Source organism: Hoplias malabaricus, chromosome 18, assembly GCF_029633855.1.
Source record: "Hoplias malabaricus isolate fHopMal1 chromosome 18, fHopMal1.hap1, whole genome shotgun sequence".
Lineage (NCBI taxonomy): Eukaryota > Metazoa > Chordata > Actinopteri > Characiformes > Erythrinidae > Hoplias > Hoplias malabaricus.
Genome location: NC_089817.1, coordinates 34,019,996 through 34,037,495, shown reverse-complemented (window position 1 = coordinate 34,037,495; position 17,500 = coordinate 34,019,996). Strand labels below are relative to the sequence as shown.

At 46.6% G+C, this 17,500-nt stretch overlaps 2 protein-coding genes across 2 annotated transcripts in view; both read right to left on the bottom strand.

The window, feature by feature from the left end:
* Window positions 1-1,084, bottom strand: part of LOC136674471 (protocadherin alpha-13-like) — a 5,390-nt gene extending 4,306 nt beyond the window's left edge. Inside the window, exon 1 of the mRNA XM_066650475.1 lies at window positions 1-1,084. This exon is cut by the window's left edge and continues 1,220 nt beyond it. Within this exon, the coding sequence (XP_066506572.1) occupies window positions 1-1,084 (1,084 nt within the window).
* Window positions 1,085-10,931: 9,847 nt separating this feature from the next.
* LOC136674995 (protocadherin alpha-C2) lies at window positions 10,932-14,520 on the bottom strand. Its single transcript, XM_066651357.1, has 2 exons — window positions 12,013-14,520; window positions 10,932-11,718 (listed from the first exon to the last, which is right to left on the bottom strand). Exons 1-2 carry the CDS (start codon window positions 14,389-14,391, stop codon window positions 11,695-11,697), a joined length of 2,403 nt encoding a protein of 800 aa, XP_066507454.1. The 5' UTR covers window positions 14,392-14,520; the 3' UTR covers window positions 10,932-11,694.
* Window positions 14,521-17,500: the final 2,980 nt, after the last annotated feature.

Here is a 17,500-nt window from a genome sequence, read left to right as displayed (position 1 = left end):
CGGAGCAGTGGACTTTCCCATTGCTGCCTCCGTCCTTGTCCTGGACGGTGATGAACGCTATGACGGTGCCCTTTTTGGCGTCCTCGCGTACACTGTCCAGTAGAGAGGAGAGTTTGATGTCCGGTGCGTTGTCGTTTATGTCTAGAACTTCAACTAACACTTTGCAATGGGACGCTAGTGGGCTGTGGCCTTTGTCTCGAGCCTCTACACGTATTTCATAGGCATTAACATCTTCATAATCTAAAGCCCCGGCTATGGTTATGTCCCCAGTGCTGCTGTCAATGCTGAATTTGTTGGAGATGCCTTTCTGACCTTGTTTGAAGGTGTAGATGACCTCCCCATTGATGCCATCATCCGGATCAGTGGCGTTTAGCTTTAATATGGTGGAACCTACGGCTACATCTTCAAGAACCCGAGCTTTGTACACTGCCCGGGCAAATGTAGGGGCGTTATCATTGGCGTCCAACACACTGATGATAATACGGGTTGTTCCTGACCGCGCTGGTCTCCCACCATCGACAGCGGTCAATATGAGCTGGATCTCCGCTTGCTTTTCTCTGTCTAGGGCTTTCTGCAGCACCAGCTCCGCAGAAGGCCCCCCCTCAGCGTCTGTATGGACCTCCAGAGCGAAATGAGGATTGGCTGAGAGTTTATAAGATGCTACAGAATTGATTCCCACATCCAGATCTTCCGCACTCACCAAAGGGAACTTGGCTCCTGGAAAAGTCAGCTCAGAAATGGGAATGTGTTGAGATTTCCCTGGAAACATGGGCGTGTTATCATTAATATCCACGATCTTCACCTCCACACTGTACACATGCAGTGGGTCACTGACTATAGCCTCCAAGCTCTCCGTGCACACCTCGCTGTTAGGGCACAGCTCCTCTCTGTCGATGGCCTCACGCACGAACAAGCCTCCGGTCTTCACATTGACGTCGAAACGTTGCTTATACGACGTCGAGACGATCCTCAGCCCGCGAGACTCCAGCTCGTCCAGTCTCAAGTTCAGATCCTTGGCTATGTTTCCTACGATCGTCCCCGGACTCGCCTCCTCGGGCACGGAGTAGACGATCTGACGGGACATCACGTTCTCGGCACAAAAGGAGAGCACAAACACACAGGCTGTCCACAGATGTCCTGCCTCGGGGCGGTGAGACATTGTCCACACGGTTTCGGAGAGGATCCTTGAAGGAGAGACAGAGAGCGGTGGATTATTGTGTTATTCCTTGAGAAGACGTTTATTAAAAGCGCTGATTCCAGCCCTGGGTTTCTGCAAAAAAATAAAAAATAAGACACGCCCACCTCGACCGTGATTGGCTGGAGCTTCGCTTTTGGTAATAGGACTTCAAGCTGGACGTTCTCTGAAAGATTTATTGGTAAACACTGCCCTCGTGTGGGCATATGGAGGAACTGCTATAATGAGAAATAGCACAGTCATATTAATATATCTTTAAACATATAATAATAAATGTAGTTACGTATGGAACAATAACAGGGTTTTAACCAACAAAAGACAACGTTTAGAAGCATTAGACAGAAATAATCAGCACCAGGGGCCGGACAGCTCCTCTGACCACAGCAAGGGACAGGTCTCCTGACGTTTTCAGTTTTTCACCAGGATTATTATTATTATTATTATTATTATTATTATTATTATTATTGTTATTATTACTGTTATATTTTGAGTGGCAGATCTTTCAGTGCTGCTGTCCCCAAACTTTGGAATTCTCTACCGTCCTCTCTTCGTAACTCTACGTCACTGTTGTCCTTCAGATCTTAAAACTTTACTCTTTTCCTCTTTGTGTGTGTGTGTGTATGTGTGTGTGTTGGGGGGGGGGGGGGGGGCTGTAAGTTACACACATACACACACACACACACATACACACACACACACACACACACACACACACACATACACACACACACACACACACACACATACACACACACACACACACACACCTACACACACACATACACACACACACACACACACACACATACACACACACACACACACACACCTACACACACACATACACACACACACACACACACACACATCTTTTTTTTCTTCTATGTAAAGCACCTTGGGTTTGTGAAAGGCGCTATTTAACTTATTATTTAGTTTTATTTTTATTATTATTATTATTATTATTATTATTATTTACAATTATTATTGTTGATGTGATGATGATGATTTATTTATTTTTTTATATTTATTTGTTGTTGTGATGGTGATTTATTATTATTATTGTTCTTGTTGCTTTTTGCTGTTAAACAATAGAAAATATACATTTTTATCTCTTCTTCTTCTTCTTCTTCTTCTTCTTCTTATTATTATTATTATTATTTTACAGAGTTCAGGTTCTGTCTCTGGTGCCGGTTCTGGCTCTGGTTCCAGTTCTGGCTCTGGGTCTGGTGCATGTTATGATTCTGGTTCTGGTTGTTATTATTCTATTAGTTCGGTCTCTAGTTTTGGTTCTGATTCTGGTTCTGGCTCTGAGTTTGAAGCAGAGGCGGGTCTCTGCTGCTCCGTGTGATCATCTGCACCCGCTCTGCACTCCCACCTAGCGGCCAAGAGCAGAATAACGATCCCGTTCATCAGCGGAACTTCACTGTGCTGCAGGGTGATGCCCCTCACAAACACAGGACACAGCAGTACACTCCTCACAGAGATACAGAACATATTTACAGTTCAGTGTCTCTCTCTCTCTCTCTCTCTCTCTCTCTCTCTGAGATAGAGCTGGAACATGCTGATGCAGCGGAAACAAAAGCAGCACTGCAGAGAAAGAGAGAGCTGATGTATCTCTCATTTCAAATACTCAGGGAAATCGCGTGTGTGTGTGTGTGTGTGTGTGTGTGTGTGTGTGTGTGTGAGTGTGTGAGTGTGTGTGTGTGTGTGTGTGTGTGTGTGTGTGGGGTTGCACTGAGACTGAGTGGGGGATGAGGGCTGATATAAATGTGGGCGAAGGTCTTGTGTTGGGGTTAAAAAAAGGTGTGCTGTGCTGTAACTAAGTGGAGACGGAGCGGTTGCTATGCAGACTGTTGCCATGGTGACAGAGCTGCTGGCTCAGGACCACAGAGTGTCCTCACATCACACAGAGCCCTGTATCTTCACTGCCTCGAATCCTGATCCCTGTAATCAGCAGAAGAAGCGGAGACGGGAGGGAAACGGGTTTTTAAGGCCTTAGTTCTTCATTGTTTTTAAGTCCAATTCTCCACTGTCCAAAAGTTTTCAGACACCGACTCGTCAAAGCCGAGCGCTTTAAGAAGGTGTTACACCTCATTTGCTGCGGTTACAGTTTCTACTCCTCCAGGAACTGATGCTGGAACATTGCTGTGGGAATTTGATGGCAATCGAATACACGGTACAGTAGAGGGGTCAGGTGCTGACACTGGATTAGATCTGACACTCACTCACGCTCTTCCTAAAGCTACAGGACAGAGACCCATCACTGCTCTACAGCCCAGGGGCATTGAGCATCCTGTTTGTGCAGTGAGTGGTTCACAGTGATGATGTTTGTTCAATGACTTCAATGTGAGGTTTTAAAATAAACCAGTCTCCACAGAGCCACAGAGATCCTTTATAAAGCCTTTATTTCTGTTATAAACAAAGCTATTGAAGAAAAAGGGTCCCATCACGAAGCTGAAACAAACGCAAAGAAAGAAATGTGTTAAATATACTTCATTAACATCACATTTCCACAGGGAAAAAAAACCAAAAAAGTACCACTTTATGATCAAACTACACTCATAAACGTTTATAAAAGGTTATAAATCTCTTTATTAACAGTTATTAACTATGTTGTTAATCCATTAATAGTCATTAATAATCAGTTATAACACACAGCTAGAAAGAGCGACTGTGACTTCTTCTTTGCCAAATAGTGAACCCACATCCATCTGCAGTTAAACCTCAGATCTCACTGTGTGTCCTCCGTCAGTCGACATTAACCCCGTCAGCTCCAGCTCAGATTTGCTGGTATCTTTAACCCTTTAATGAATGAACCAGCGACTAAGTGTTGTTTTTAGACAACGACTAAATCCTCATCCTCAGGTCTGAGCTTTGACTATTAAACAACAAACAATTATTAATGACCTTTAAGGTGACAACATATTCATAATCAATACAATGTAATAAACATGTTTTTAAACCATTTATAAACAGTTATAACTGTAATCTTATGTGAAAGTGGTACCATACATGGCGTGTGTGTGTTGTTACCAAGTGTCCAAATTTCCTAATGGAACATGGAGCATCAGCAAACCTCCAACACACTCCAGGACCAAGCTTGGATGTTCTGAACTGTCTGCTGTGAGCTTCGTAGCAGTAGCTCTTCAGGCGGTCTCGTCTTCACCCATGACCCTCTCCCTGGTCATCGGTCATCCTTCCTCGCGCCCCGTGTGCTTGGTACTTACCACTGCGCACAGGGAACACCACACAAGACCTGAGTTTTGAAGGCATTCTGAGCAAAACATCATTTCTCCTGCCCTCACTCAAGCTCTCGGCGAAAGCCATAATAAACAGTTAATCAGTGTTTTTAATCTTGTGGCTGATAAGGGTATATATTTATTTATGTTAACAGCATTCTGAACTCGGGGGGGGGGGGGTCAAAGCCCACTCTCCTGCTCCCTCTGTCTGTTATTACTGACTACACTAACATACAACACCCAGCCCATCTCTCAGTGTAACTGTCCCAGCGAGACTGCCCTCTAAAGCACAGAGAAAAAACACACACATGCTGTTACACTGTTTCTATTTGACCCCTGTCCCTCTCAGAACACGAGAGCGCTCAGAGACAGGGTTAAAGGGCCAACACTGTGGAAAAAACACACTGTTAAAGGCATAGTTCATGACTGTAATTAAAAAACGCTTTAAATAAAATTCAGAAGATGTTTCCTCACCATGTGCCGCTCAGCAGTGGATTTGTGTCTAATGTGTTTACGAAGCCCCTGTGTTTGTAAATGAGTGAAAAGACAAACTGGCTCAGCTGGTATACTAGTCTCTGTCTCTCTGGAGTAGTTTTAGACAACGGAGAGACTCCAAACCCTAAAAAGCATGACCTGAAAGAGGATGTTGCTCTATTCCTGCTCAAACTCAGAGGGCTAACTGCGTTAGCGACAGTGCTACAAAACTAAACACCTCGAGTTACATGAGTTCCTGGGGAATTCAAACAGTGAATAAACACTTAGACGACTTACACTTCAGCCGCGTACAAACAACTGTTACTTTTTCCCTCAAACACACACATTCCACCTTAAAGACACTTAGCTTCTGAACGTAAACAACCAGAGAGAACTGCAGTTCCCCACAACTGTAGACTTTCCCTTTAAAGGGGTCTAAAATATTATTTTAAAATGTGTGTGTGTGTGTTTGTGTGTGTGTTTGTGTGTGTGTGTGTTTGTGTGTGTGTTTGTGTGTGTGTTTGTGTGTGTTTGTGTGTGTGTTTGTGTGTGTGTGTTTGTGTGTGTGTGTGTGTGTTTGTGTGTATGTTTGTGTGTGTGTGTGTGTGTTTGTGTGTGTGTGTGTTTGTGTGTGTTTGTGTGTGTGTGTTTGTGTGTGTGTGTGTTTGTGTGTGTGTTTGTGTGTGTGTTTGTGTGCGTGTGTTTGTGTGTGTGTGTGTTTGTGTGTGTGTGTGTTTTTTGTGTGTGTGTGTTTGTATGTGTGTTTGTGTGTGTGTGTGTTTGTGTGTGTGTTTGTGTGTGTATGTGTTTGTGTGTGTGTTTGTGTGTGTGCGTGTGTGTTTGTGTGTGTGTGTGTTTGTGTGTGTGTGTGTTTTTTGTGTGTGTGTGTTTGTGTGTGTGTGTTTGTGTGTGTGTGTGTTTTTTGTGTGTGTGTGTTTGTGTGTGTGTGTGTTTGTGTGTGTGTTTGTGTGTGTGCGTGTGTGTTTGTGTGTGTGTTTGTGTGTCTGTTTGTGTGTGTGTGTGTGTTTGTGTGTTTGTGTGTGTGTGTGTGTGTGTGTGTTTGTGTGTGTGCGTGTGTGTTTGTGTGTGTGTGTGTGTGTTTGTGTGTGTGTGTTTGTTTGTGTGTGTGTGTGTTTGTGTGTGTGTGTTTGTTTGTGTGTGTGTGTGTGTTTGTGTGTGTGTGTTTGTGTGTGTGTGTTTGTGTGTGTGTTTGTGTGTGTTTGTGTGCGTGTGTGTGTGTTTGTGTGTGTTTGTGTGTGTGTTTGTGTGTGTTTGTGTGCGTGTGTGTGTGTTTGTGTGTGTGTTTGTGTGGGTGTGTTTGTGTGCGTGTGTGTGTGTTTGTGTGTGTGTTTGTGTGGGTGTGTTTGTGTGTGTGTGTGTGGGTGTGTTTGTGTGTGTGTTTGTGTGGGTGTGTGTGTGTTTGTGTGTGTGTGTGTTTGTGTGTGTGTGTGTGTGTTTGTGTGCGTGTGTGTAGATGCATCATAACACTTAAAGAATTCATATTGTGTGTGTGTATTTTCCACCAGCAGTGTTCTTTCACTAATTACCAGCGTGAATGAGGCTACACTCAGAGAGCAGAGCTGCCTTACTGATCAGCACCAGATTTAACACTAAGCCCAGTGGGTTGAATACTTTATTTTCTTATTAGAAGAATCAATTCAGGTAGTTCATCCAAAAATTAAAATAAATAAATAAATAAACAAACAAAGTATCCACACATAAACGTGTAGTTTTCAAAACACACATCCACCTTCAACACACACCATGAAAAGTTGAGATCACAAGTCTTCACACCTGTATGTTCCACTTTGATGTGACTGCGGCACTGCTATAAACTCACAGACCTTTAAAGCCAGTCCATAATGAATCTACTGTGTGATGTTTCTGTGATGTCACAGGAATCAACACAGTTAAATACATACATCGCCCTATTTAGCATATAGCACTGAAGCCACACCCATTCTGTGACATCAGAGAAGCAACAGGTGTCTATACTTTATAGCTTACAGCTGTGTAGCTCCGCCCACTCACACTGAGCGAATGTGGAGGTTTACAGGTGCTTCCTGAATGAGGCACAATACGAGGCGGCCAATCAGAACACAGTCGGTTTACATAAACGTCTTAAAGGCACAGTAACAAAAACAGCATCTTTAGGTTGAAGACATAATTTTGTGAATGAATTATGAAATAATAATAAAATAAATAAAAAACAGGCAAATGTCATAAAAGTCAAGGAAAAATAAAAAAAAATGAGGATAAATAGAGGAAATGGGCCCTTTAAGAACTGAAGGAGAGTGTTTTTTTTCCTCAGAGATGTCCTTGTACGTCTCCTGTCCTCCTAAGTGCAGCTCATGTAACAGGACTGAGACCAGTGACCCACATTTCATCTCTCTCTCTCTCTCTCTATCTCTCTCTCTCCTCTCTCCGTCTCTCTCTCTCTCTCTCTCTCTCTCTCTCTCTCTCTCTCTCTCCTCTCTCTCTGTCTCTCTCTCCTCTCTCTCTCTCTCCCTCTCTCTCTCTCTCTCTCTCTCTCTCTCTCTCTCTCTCTCTCTCTCTCTCTCAGTGTCTCTCTACCACAGTCCTGTTCTAACCCTTATAAGGAATACACTGAATTGACTTGATTCAAAAACATCCATCATTTCCACATTCATCAAACGTTATCACATCGACGCGGACACTTCCCACGGTAAAAGAACAATGTTGTTGCTGTCAGAACAAAGCCTCGTGTCTCTGTTTGAGATCAGAAATATATTTCCTAACGTTTACTCTGTGTCCAGTCGTAATCCAGTTACGTTCCTTTAACACTGAGACGCTAAGAAAGTGTGTCCTCCGTCCTGTGAAGCTTCTGTCCCGAGACGTTTTGTCAGACAGCGACGTCACACACGGATCCTGTAAATTCAGTGTAGCACATGTTTGAGCTGGTGTTTTTTTATATAAAGAATTAAAAATATCACTTTTATCCTTGGATTTAAAAAGCTTACGTGATGCAGAATAACATTTCCTTCGGCCCGACACTGAGGCACTAACACAATGCAGAACCTAATGCACTTTACATGTCACAAAAGAAGCAGCGATATAGAGATAATACACTTCTTTAAGATCATTCAGACTCAAAAAGAACAGAAGAAATGCAGATACTCCATTACACAACGTCACACAGAGAAACACTAGTCTTAATAGGTTTTAAAAAAGAAAACAGTCCTCCACCTTCCACAGAAGCAATAAGGAGCACTTCCTGTTTACCTTCTACCACAGACACAAACTCAGCCCAAACTTTACTCATTCTCCCTGTAGTCCAGCTGTGGCTCTGCATACTTTGTTACCCCTCTCCCCCTGTTCCTCAGCGCTCAGGACCCCCACAGAGCAGGTGTGATGTGGTGGTGGATCATTCTCAGCGCTGCAGTGACACTGACGTGGTGGTGGTGTGTTAGTGTGTGTTGTGCTGGTGTAGAGTGAATCAGACACAGCAGTGCTGCTGGAGTTTTTAAACCCCTCAGTGTCTGGACCGAGAACAGTCCACCGACCAAAAACATCCAGCCGACAGCGTCCTGTGTCACTGATGAAGGACTAGAGGACGAGCGACACACACTGTGCAGCGACAGATGAGCTACTGTCTCTGACTCTACATCTACAAGGTGGACCAACGAGGGAGGAGTGTCTCACAGAGTGGACAGAGAGTGGACACAGGGTTTAAAAACTCCAGCAGCACTGCTGTGTCTGATCCACTCTACACCAGCACAACACACACTAACACACCACCACCACGTCAGTGTCACTGCAGCGCTGAGAATGATCCACCACCACATCACACCTGCTCTGTGGGGGTCCTGAGCGCTGAGGAACAGTGGGGAAGGGCCCTAAGAAAGTATGCAGAGCAACAGATAGGTTACAGCCTGTATTTGTAGAGGTACAGTGACCGGTGTGGGCCGTGGAGCCGAGAGAATGGACAGTGAGTGTAGATGGTATGGTTTTGGCATAAACTGCTACTTATTGCTTCTTTAACCCTCTGTAGCTACGTACTGCTCCGTGATTGGCCGGGTTAGTTATCGCACCCTGACTGGCTACAGACAGGTGTGTGTTTCTGAGAGGTGACAGGTCACTAGAAGCAGCAAGGTACTAACACACGGTCCAGTAACTGTGGGTACCGTGATCTGTGAGCACTGAAACATATCCCTGACCGATGTCTACAGCTTGAGAGTAGAACACAGACTTTACTTGATTCAAACGTGTATTATACATTACACCATACGTCCAAAAGTGTGTAGACACCCACTTATAAATAGTGCACCACTGCTCAGACCAGTCCAAACCTGCTCTGGAGCTGCTGCACATGAGCTTCAGTTCACCACGTCCATTGTGAACAAGTGTGGGCTACAGCCGTTAACTTGCGTTCTCCGCAGTGGCTGAGCATCATCCGTTATTTTGGGATGTGGGGCCGTGTACCTGACCTCACTGAGGTTTATAATTGCAAAACGCCATCAAATTCTCACAGCAATGCTCCAGAGTCTTGTCTTAAGCTTTCACTGAAGAGTAGAAGCTGCAACTGCAATAAAGTAGAGGGGGAAACACCCTATCAGTGCCCTTCACAGCAGGTGTCCACAAATATTTGGCCACATAGTGTATCCACAATACTGAACTCACATTTAAACCAAGTGAAGCCAAGGAATTATCTCTTTTGAAGGTAGTGTGAGTCGTATACTATGAGTGACCTGAGACGTTCCAGTAAATGCTACAACACTGACCCTTTCACAGATTGCTTTGGGAATAGAGGAGTGGTCAGTGATCAGTTGACCGACAAATCTAAGGGTGAATATGGGAATCTTCTTCCGGTTTTAAATGCTATACCCTGCTTGAGTTTTAGAGCGATGCGCCATATTTATGCAGTGGACATCAGCTCTTGGATTTTACGTGTCTCACTTCTGTTTGTGACAGTGTCACAGATCCTTGTTTAATTATGCGACTGTATCATGTGAAATGAACATACACATTCAATCTCTCTCAAACAGTCACCCAGAGGAAACCCACACAGACACAGGGAGAACACACCAAACTCCTCACAGACAGTCACCTGGAGGAAACCCACACAGACACAGGGAGAACACACCAAACTCCTCACAGACAGTCACCCGGAGGAAACCCACACAGACACAGGGAGAACACACCACACTCCTCACAGACAGTCACCCGGAGGAAACCCACACAGACACAGGGAGAACACACCACACTCCTCACAGACAGTCACCCGGAGGAAACCCACACAGACACAGGGAGAACACACCACACTCCTCACAGAAAGTCACCCGGAAGAAAACCCACGCAGACACAGGGAGAACACACCAAACTCCTCACAGACAGTCACCTGGAGGAAACCCACACAGACACAGGGAAAACACACCAAACTCCTCACAGACAGTCACCCGGAGGAAACCCACACAGACACAGGGAGAACACACCACACTCCTCACAGAAAGTCACCCGGAAGAAAACCCACGCAGACACGGAGAACACACCACACTCCTCACAGACAGTCACCTGGAGGAAACCCACTCAGACACAGAGAGAACACACCACACTCCTCACAGACAGTCACCTGGAGGAAACCCACGCAGACACAGAGAGAACACACCACACTCCTCACAGACAGTCACCTGGAGGAAACCCACTCAGACACAGGGCGAACACACCACACTCCTCACAGACAGTCACCTGGAGGAAACCCACTCAGACACAGAGAGAACACACCACACTCCTCACAAACAGTCACCCGGAGGAAACCCACGCAGACACGGAGAACACACCACACTCCTCACAGACAGTCACCCGGAGGAAACCCACACAGACACAGGGAGAACACACCACACTCCTCACAGACAGTCACCCGGAGGAAACCCACTCAGACACAGAGAGAACACACCACACTCCTCACAGACAGTCACCCGGAGGAAACCCACGCAGACACAGAGAGAACACACCACACTCCTCACAGACAGTCACCCGGAGGAAACCCATGCAGACACAGGGAGAACACACCACACTCCTCACAGACAGTCACCTGGAGAAAACCCACGCAGACACAGGGAGAACACACCAAAAGTGGAATATGAAGATGTATGACTACGGAATGTATTCTCACATTTATGCGACTATATCACAAACTGGAGTGAGACTGGGTCGTTATTAAATGCTGCTCCAATGAAGAGGCCAATAGAAACAGTCCTAATTTGCATGGAATCAAATCTCATTACATTAATGTACATTTAATACAGACTCGTCAGAGAAAGCAGAGTTATCCATGGCAGATATGAGATCATAAAATCACAAGCCCTATATAATTCACACGCCGGGCTCGAGTTATTGTGCCGTTCCCATCAAGATTCTTATAAAATTATGATACAGTAATAGTCCATTGGTACGAATGGAGATATGATCCCAGCCGAGCTGGCGGCATGCAGGAAACACCAAGACAAATTCCAAAACAGCCCAGAACAATTTCTGGATGATGACCTCAGGATAATGAAGAGTAACGTCCATCCGGTTGAAGAAGGAGGTGAAGTGGGGGCTGAAGTCCCTCGAAAAGTGGGTCTCAATCCCAGCGTTCTTTCAAGGAGCCGTTTGTCACAATCGTCTTATCCATGCAAAGGTGTTCTTTATGAAGTTATTTTCATTGTGTGGTGGGACTTTAAACGGGGAACATGATGCTCTCCGTTTGAGTCCGTGGTTCTGGTTCTTCAGCAAAGTCAACACAGTCATTCCACTGGAAGAATCAGGAAGGAGGAAGGACTGGGATCAAGGAAGATCGCTGCTGGATTCCTGTAGGAAGAAAGAGCAGAGTGTGTCGGGGTGAAAACATTGACTATACACTTAAATACACTTTCTCACAGTTTCTCCAGAGGGAACACAGTTCTGGTTCTTAATAAAATGTCTGTGACCTGCTTTAGTCCAATACTCTGACCACCTGGGAGCCCCTTTATTTTTTTATTTTTGAGCCAGGTAGATATGACCCAGTTTTAATAAGACACATTTAATAAATACAAAATGGTGACCCTGCTCCATTTACAGTTCCGTGAAACCAGCGGATAAAGGCACAAACACGGCACACTGTACCTGTAAAGTGGAAGACCTGGATTCACTGGTTCCTGTGAGAGCAGAACTCCGAGGAATACTGGACACGAAGAAGCCGGCTCCGTTTGGCAAGGGCTGCCGGACCACCACTTTCCCCTTCCGGGTCTCGGCCAGGAACAGACTGTACCAGTAGGCGTCGCTGGAGATGAGCGTGGAGTCCGCGATGGTGGAGTTCCTCTGGCTCACGATGCTGTTGCGGCCCTGGGGGGCTGCTTTGGTGGCCCCTTTCTGGCACTTGAGCACGATGATGACCAGGATGGTGATCAGCAGCAGGAAGGAGACGGAGCCAAGGCCGATGAGGAGGTACAGGTTCAGGTCGGTGAAGAGGTCGTACTCTATGGGCACCTCGGTGGTCTCGGTGAACTGAGTGACCTCCTGCTCCACGGTGGACACTTTGATGGTGACCGTAGCTGAGTGAGGAGGGTCGCCGTTGTCCTTGGCGATGACGATAAGCCTCTGCTGCTTGGGGTCACGGTATGTAAACATTCGGGCAGTACGGATTTCTCCGTTGTAGCTGTCCAAGGAGAAGAGTGTGGCATCTGTGACCTGTAGGAACTGGTACGTGATCCTGGAGTTTTGAGCCGAGTCCTCGTCCAGCGCGATCACTTTCGCCACCAAAGAGCCTTTATCGGTGGCCCTAGGGACTACCTGCTCGATGAGGGAGCCTTTGGCATGCCACGGAGACACGATTCTGGGAGGATTGTCGTTCTGGTCGAGAATGATCAGCCGAACTGTGGCGTTGCTGCTGAGGGGAGGGACTCCAGAGTCTCTGGCTTCGACGTGGAAGATGAACTCCCTCTCGCGCTCAAAGTCAAAGGTACGTAAGGCGCGGAGGTCTCCGTTCTCTGGGTTGATGGAGAACAGGACTGACACTGAGGTGTTTGCTATCTCCTTTTCTACGATGAAGTAGACCAGATACTGGTTTTCGTTCAAGTCCGGATCATGTGCCGTCAGGGAACACAACAAGGCCCCGGGCTCATTGTTTTCCTTCAAGTGGATGGTGTATGAAGATTGAGAAAACTCAGGAGCATTGTCATTCACATCCAGGACCTCCAAGGAGATGGTCTCGTTGTCCGTCAGTGGAGGAGTACCTCGATCACTGACCTGAAAGATGATCTCGTACTTGGAAACTCGCTCACGGTCCAAAGGGTCTCGGACCACCAGCTCATAGTAGTCCTCCGCTGATTTGTTCAAAGCAAAAGGCAAAAAGGGGGCGTTTCTGACGGTCAGCACCATTTCTCCGTTCTCTCCCGAGTCTCTATCGCTCACACTGACCACTGCAACGACCGTGCCTACTGCCACGTCTTCTCGGATCAAGCTTTTGAAGGACTTGATGGTGACGTCGGGGGCGTTGTCGTTGATATCAGCGACTAATACTGTTATCTTACATTGGCCCGAGAGAGGGTTGGCCCCCTTGTCCTTGGCTTCCACGTACATATCAAAGTGTCTGACCTCTTCAAAGTCAATCAAGCCTCTTACCCGGATTTCTCCAGTGCTGGGGTCCAGCGAGAACTTCTCCTGAGTTCTCTCGGATGTGTATAAAGTGTAGGAGTACTCTACTTCTGCGTTGGTGCCCTCGTCCAAGTCTGTGGCGCTGAGCTGTAACACTAAGGTCCCCACAATAGCGTTCTCAATCAGCTCCACTGAATACACCGGCCGATCAAACTGGGGAGCATTGTCGTTGGTGTCCAGCACCTGAACGATGACGCTGGCCGTACCTGAGCGCGCAGGTGTGCCCCCGTCCACCGCTGTGAGGATCAGATTGTGCACGGCTCTCTTTTCTCTGTCTAGGGTGTCTTTCAGGACCAAGTCCACATATTTGGTGCCATCGCTTCCAGACTGGATGTCTATGGTGAACTCATCACTCTCGCTCAGGTAGTAGCTCTCAATGGAGTTCTCCGCAACATCAGCGTCCACAGCGTTGGTCAGTGAGAACCTCTCTCCAGGAGTGGCAGCTTCAGAGATGTCCAGCGTTATCCTCTCCCTCCTGAACTGCGGGGCGTTATCGTTGATGTCCATGATCTCCAGCTCGATGTTAAATATGCGGATGGGGTTCTCGATGATAACGTCCATCTTCAGAAAGCAAGAGGACGAGGTTTTGGCCGGACACAAGGTCTCCCTGTCAATCTTCTCGGCTATAAACAGCTCACCCGTCTCTTTGTTCACGTCCAGATATTTCTTGCTGAGGATGTAGTCCAGCTTTACCTTGCGCTCCGCTAGAGCCCGCGTCTCCAGCCCCAAATCCGCGGCTAGGTTCGCCACCACGGAGCCCTCCGCGATTTCCTCCGGGATGGAGTAGCGCGTCACGGCCGAGGAGAGGCTCCACAGCGCGGAGAGAGCCAGCAGAGCGAGCCGCCACATCCTCAGCCTCGGGGGAAACGGGAGTGAAAGAAAAACGAAGATCAGAAACGAAGGAGACGCGTCACAAAAACGTGAAATAAATCTCCGTGCATTTTGGAAACGAAACGGTGCGAGCAGAGGTTTGTGGAACCTCACGTCTGACACAGAGCATATTTATCAGGGCTGCTATCTCTCTCTCTCTCTCTCTCTCTCTCTCTCTAACACACACACACACAATACAGTCTGGTGGAGCATGGCCAATCAGCGCCTCCATTTCACACCACGTGATAGAACCTAGGAAAAGCTGATCCCAGAACACTGAATAAATAACATCAACCACCGCCCATTAGAGCCGGGGTCTCAGAGAATTGGCACCGAGCAGCGACACCGCGTGAAACACACACACACACACACACACACACACAATGATGTTTCAAACATTTGGGAGAGTGCAGAAAATGTTCCTGGTCATTTTCTAATGCCTCTTTTACATGAAAACTCACCCCTACACAGTTCAGCCTACATCTAATTTTACATCTTTCATTTCTTTTATTTTTCAGTTAAATGTATTGTTTATTGAGTATTTATCTCTTTTATTTAATGTCTTTACTTTATTTAACATTTTTATATTTCTTTTATATTTTGATTTGTTTTCATTCTTATTTTATTTGTCTGTAATTCTTATCCAGTTCAGGGTGGCGGTGGGTCCGGAGCCTACCACTATCACTGGGCACAAGGCAGGAACACACCCTGTAGGGGGCGCCAGTCTTTCACAGGGCGACACACACTCAGACATTCACTCACTCACACACTCACACCTTTGAGTCTCCAATCCACTGTGGGAGGAAACCGGAGCACCCGGAGGAAACCCACGCAGAACACACCACACTCCTCACAGACAGTCACCTGGAGGAAACCCACACAGACACAGGGAGAACACACCACATTCCTCACAGACAGTCACCCGGAGGAAACCCACGCAGACACAGGGAGAACACACCACACTTCTCACAGACAGTCACCCGGAGGAAACCCACGCAGACACAGAGAGAACACACCACACTCCTCACAGACAGTCACCCGGAGGAAACCCACGCAGACACAGAGAGAACACACCACACTCCTCACAGACAGTCACCAGGAGGAAACCCACACAGACACAGAGAGAACACACCACACTCCTCACAGACAGTCACCAGGAGGAAACCCACACAGACACAGAGAGAACACACCACCCTCCTCACAGACAGTCACCAGGAGGAAACCCACACAGACACAGAGAGAACACACCACCCTCCTCACAGACAGTCACCCGGAGGAGACCCACGCGGACACAGAGAGAACACACCACACTCCTCGCAGACAGTCACCCAGAGGAAACCCACGCAGACACAGGGAGAACACCCCACACTCCTCACAGACAGTCACCCGGAGGAAACCCACGCAGACACAGGGAGAACACCCCACACTCCTCACAGACAGTCACCCGGAGGAAACCCACGCAGACACAGGGAGAACACCCCACACTCCTCACAGACAGTCACCCGGAGGAAACCCACGCAGACACAGGGAGAACACACCACACTCCTCACAGACAGTCACCCGGAGGAAACCCACGCAGACACAGGGAGAACACCCCACACTCCTCACAGACAGTCACCCGGAGGAAACCCACGCAGACACAGGGAGAACACACCACACTCCTCACAGACAGTCACCCGGAGGAAACCCACGCAGACACAGGGAGAACACACCACACTCCTCACAGACAGTCACCCGGAGGAAACCCACGCAGACACAGGGAGAACACCCCACACTCCTCACAGACAGTCACCCCGAGGAAACCCACACAGAGACAGGGAAACTTCCAGGACCCTGGAGCCGTGACAGAGACACTACCTTCACCATCATGCTGCCCTTAAAATTATTTTTATTATCTTTTGAAATTCTCGTACTGTAATTTTCTTGTACTGTTCTGTAAAGCATTTTAAAATGCCACTGTGTACAAAAGGCCCTCTATTAATAAACTTGCCTTGCCTTACACCCTACAATGTTAGAGCAGCATTTTTTAAACAATAAACATAACACACTATAACACATTATGACACATTATAGTAAACAATAACAATAAAAATTTTTATTAATCAACACTGAGTATGTGAAGTTACAAAAATGTGACTGCTGTGATGTATAACATAACATTAAAATCACATTCACTGACCACACACTGAATACACACTGTGGTCCAGCTGTCGCTCTGCATACATACACTCTGCATGCAGCCCATTTTCACCCTGTTCTAAAAAGCTCAGGACCCCCACAGAGCAGGTAGTCTATGATTTGAGTGGTGGATCATTCTCAGCGCTGCAGTGACACTGACGTGGTGGTGGTGTGTTAGTGTGTGTTGTGCTGGTGTAGAGTGGATCAGACACAGCAGTGCTGCTGGAGTTGGAGTTGATTGGTCTTAAGCATAGAAGAAAAGGAGTGAACTGGACTAATGAAGTATGCAGAGCAACAATTAGACTACGGTCTCTAATTGCAGAACTACAAAGTGTTTCTGTATGGTCAGTGAGTTTGTAGCATTGAACGTCAGGGCTCCCACCCTGGGGATATAATTAGTACCTTGGATAGCTGCAGGTGAAATAAACACTCTAAAGGACTTCATAATAAAAGTCTTTATTTAGAACAGTTTACAGACAGGGCTTTATTTATGGCAAGTTTGACCTAGAGCAAAAAAGACATAATTAAACACACACACACACATTTATATGACCAAAGGTTTCTGGACATCTGATTATTACTCCGTAGATTGCATATTAAAACATTCCTGTGAGGATTTGTTGGCATTCAGCCTTCACATCAGCATCAGTGAGGTCAGGTTCTGGAGCGTCAGTCCAAACCTGTGTCCAGAACTCTGCCCTATTCACTGCATAGTGTGCTATTTTAGAGTTCCATCAATGTGTTGTGTTACACTAAACAACAATGTACACTATACAGACAAAACTATTGGAACACATCCTGTTATTGAATTCAGGTGTTTCATTCAGTCTCATTGCTACAAAACTACAAACTCATGCTCTATTCCCGCTCCACAGGTGGGTAATATTGAGGTATCTTTTCCTTTTTTTTT

Excerpts from the sequence above, each read along its gene's own strand:
- LOC136674995 (XM_066651357.1), bottom strand. The coding sequence starts at position 14,391 with ATGTGGCGGCTCGCTCTGCTGGCTCTCTCCGCGCTGTGGAGCCTCTCC. Across the intron at positions 11,719-12,012 it reads CCAGGTCTTCCACTTTACAG|GAATCCAGCAGCGATCTTCC; the intron begins GTACAGTGTGCC and ends TTCTTCCTACAG.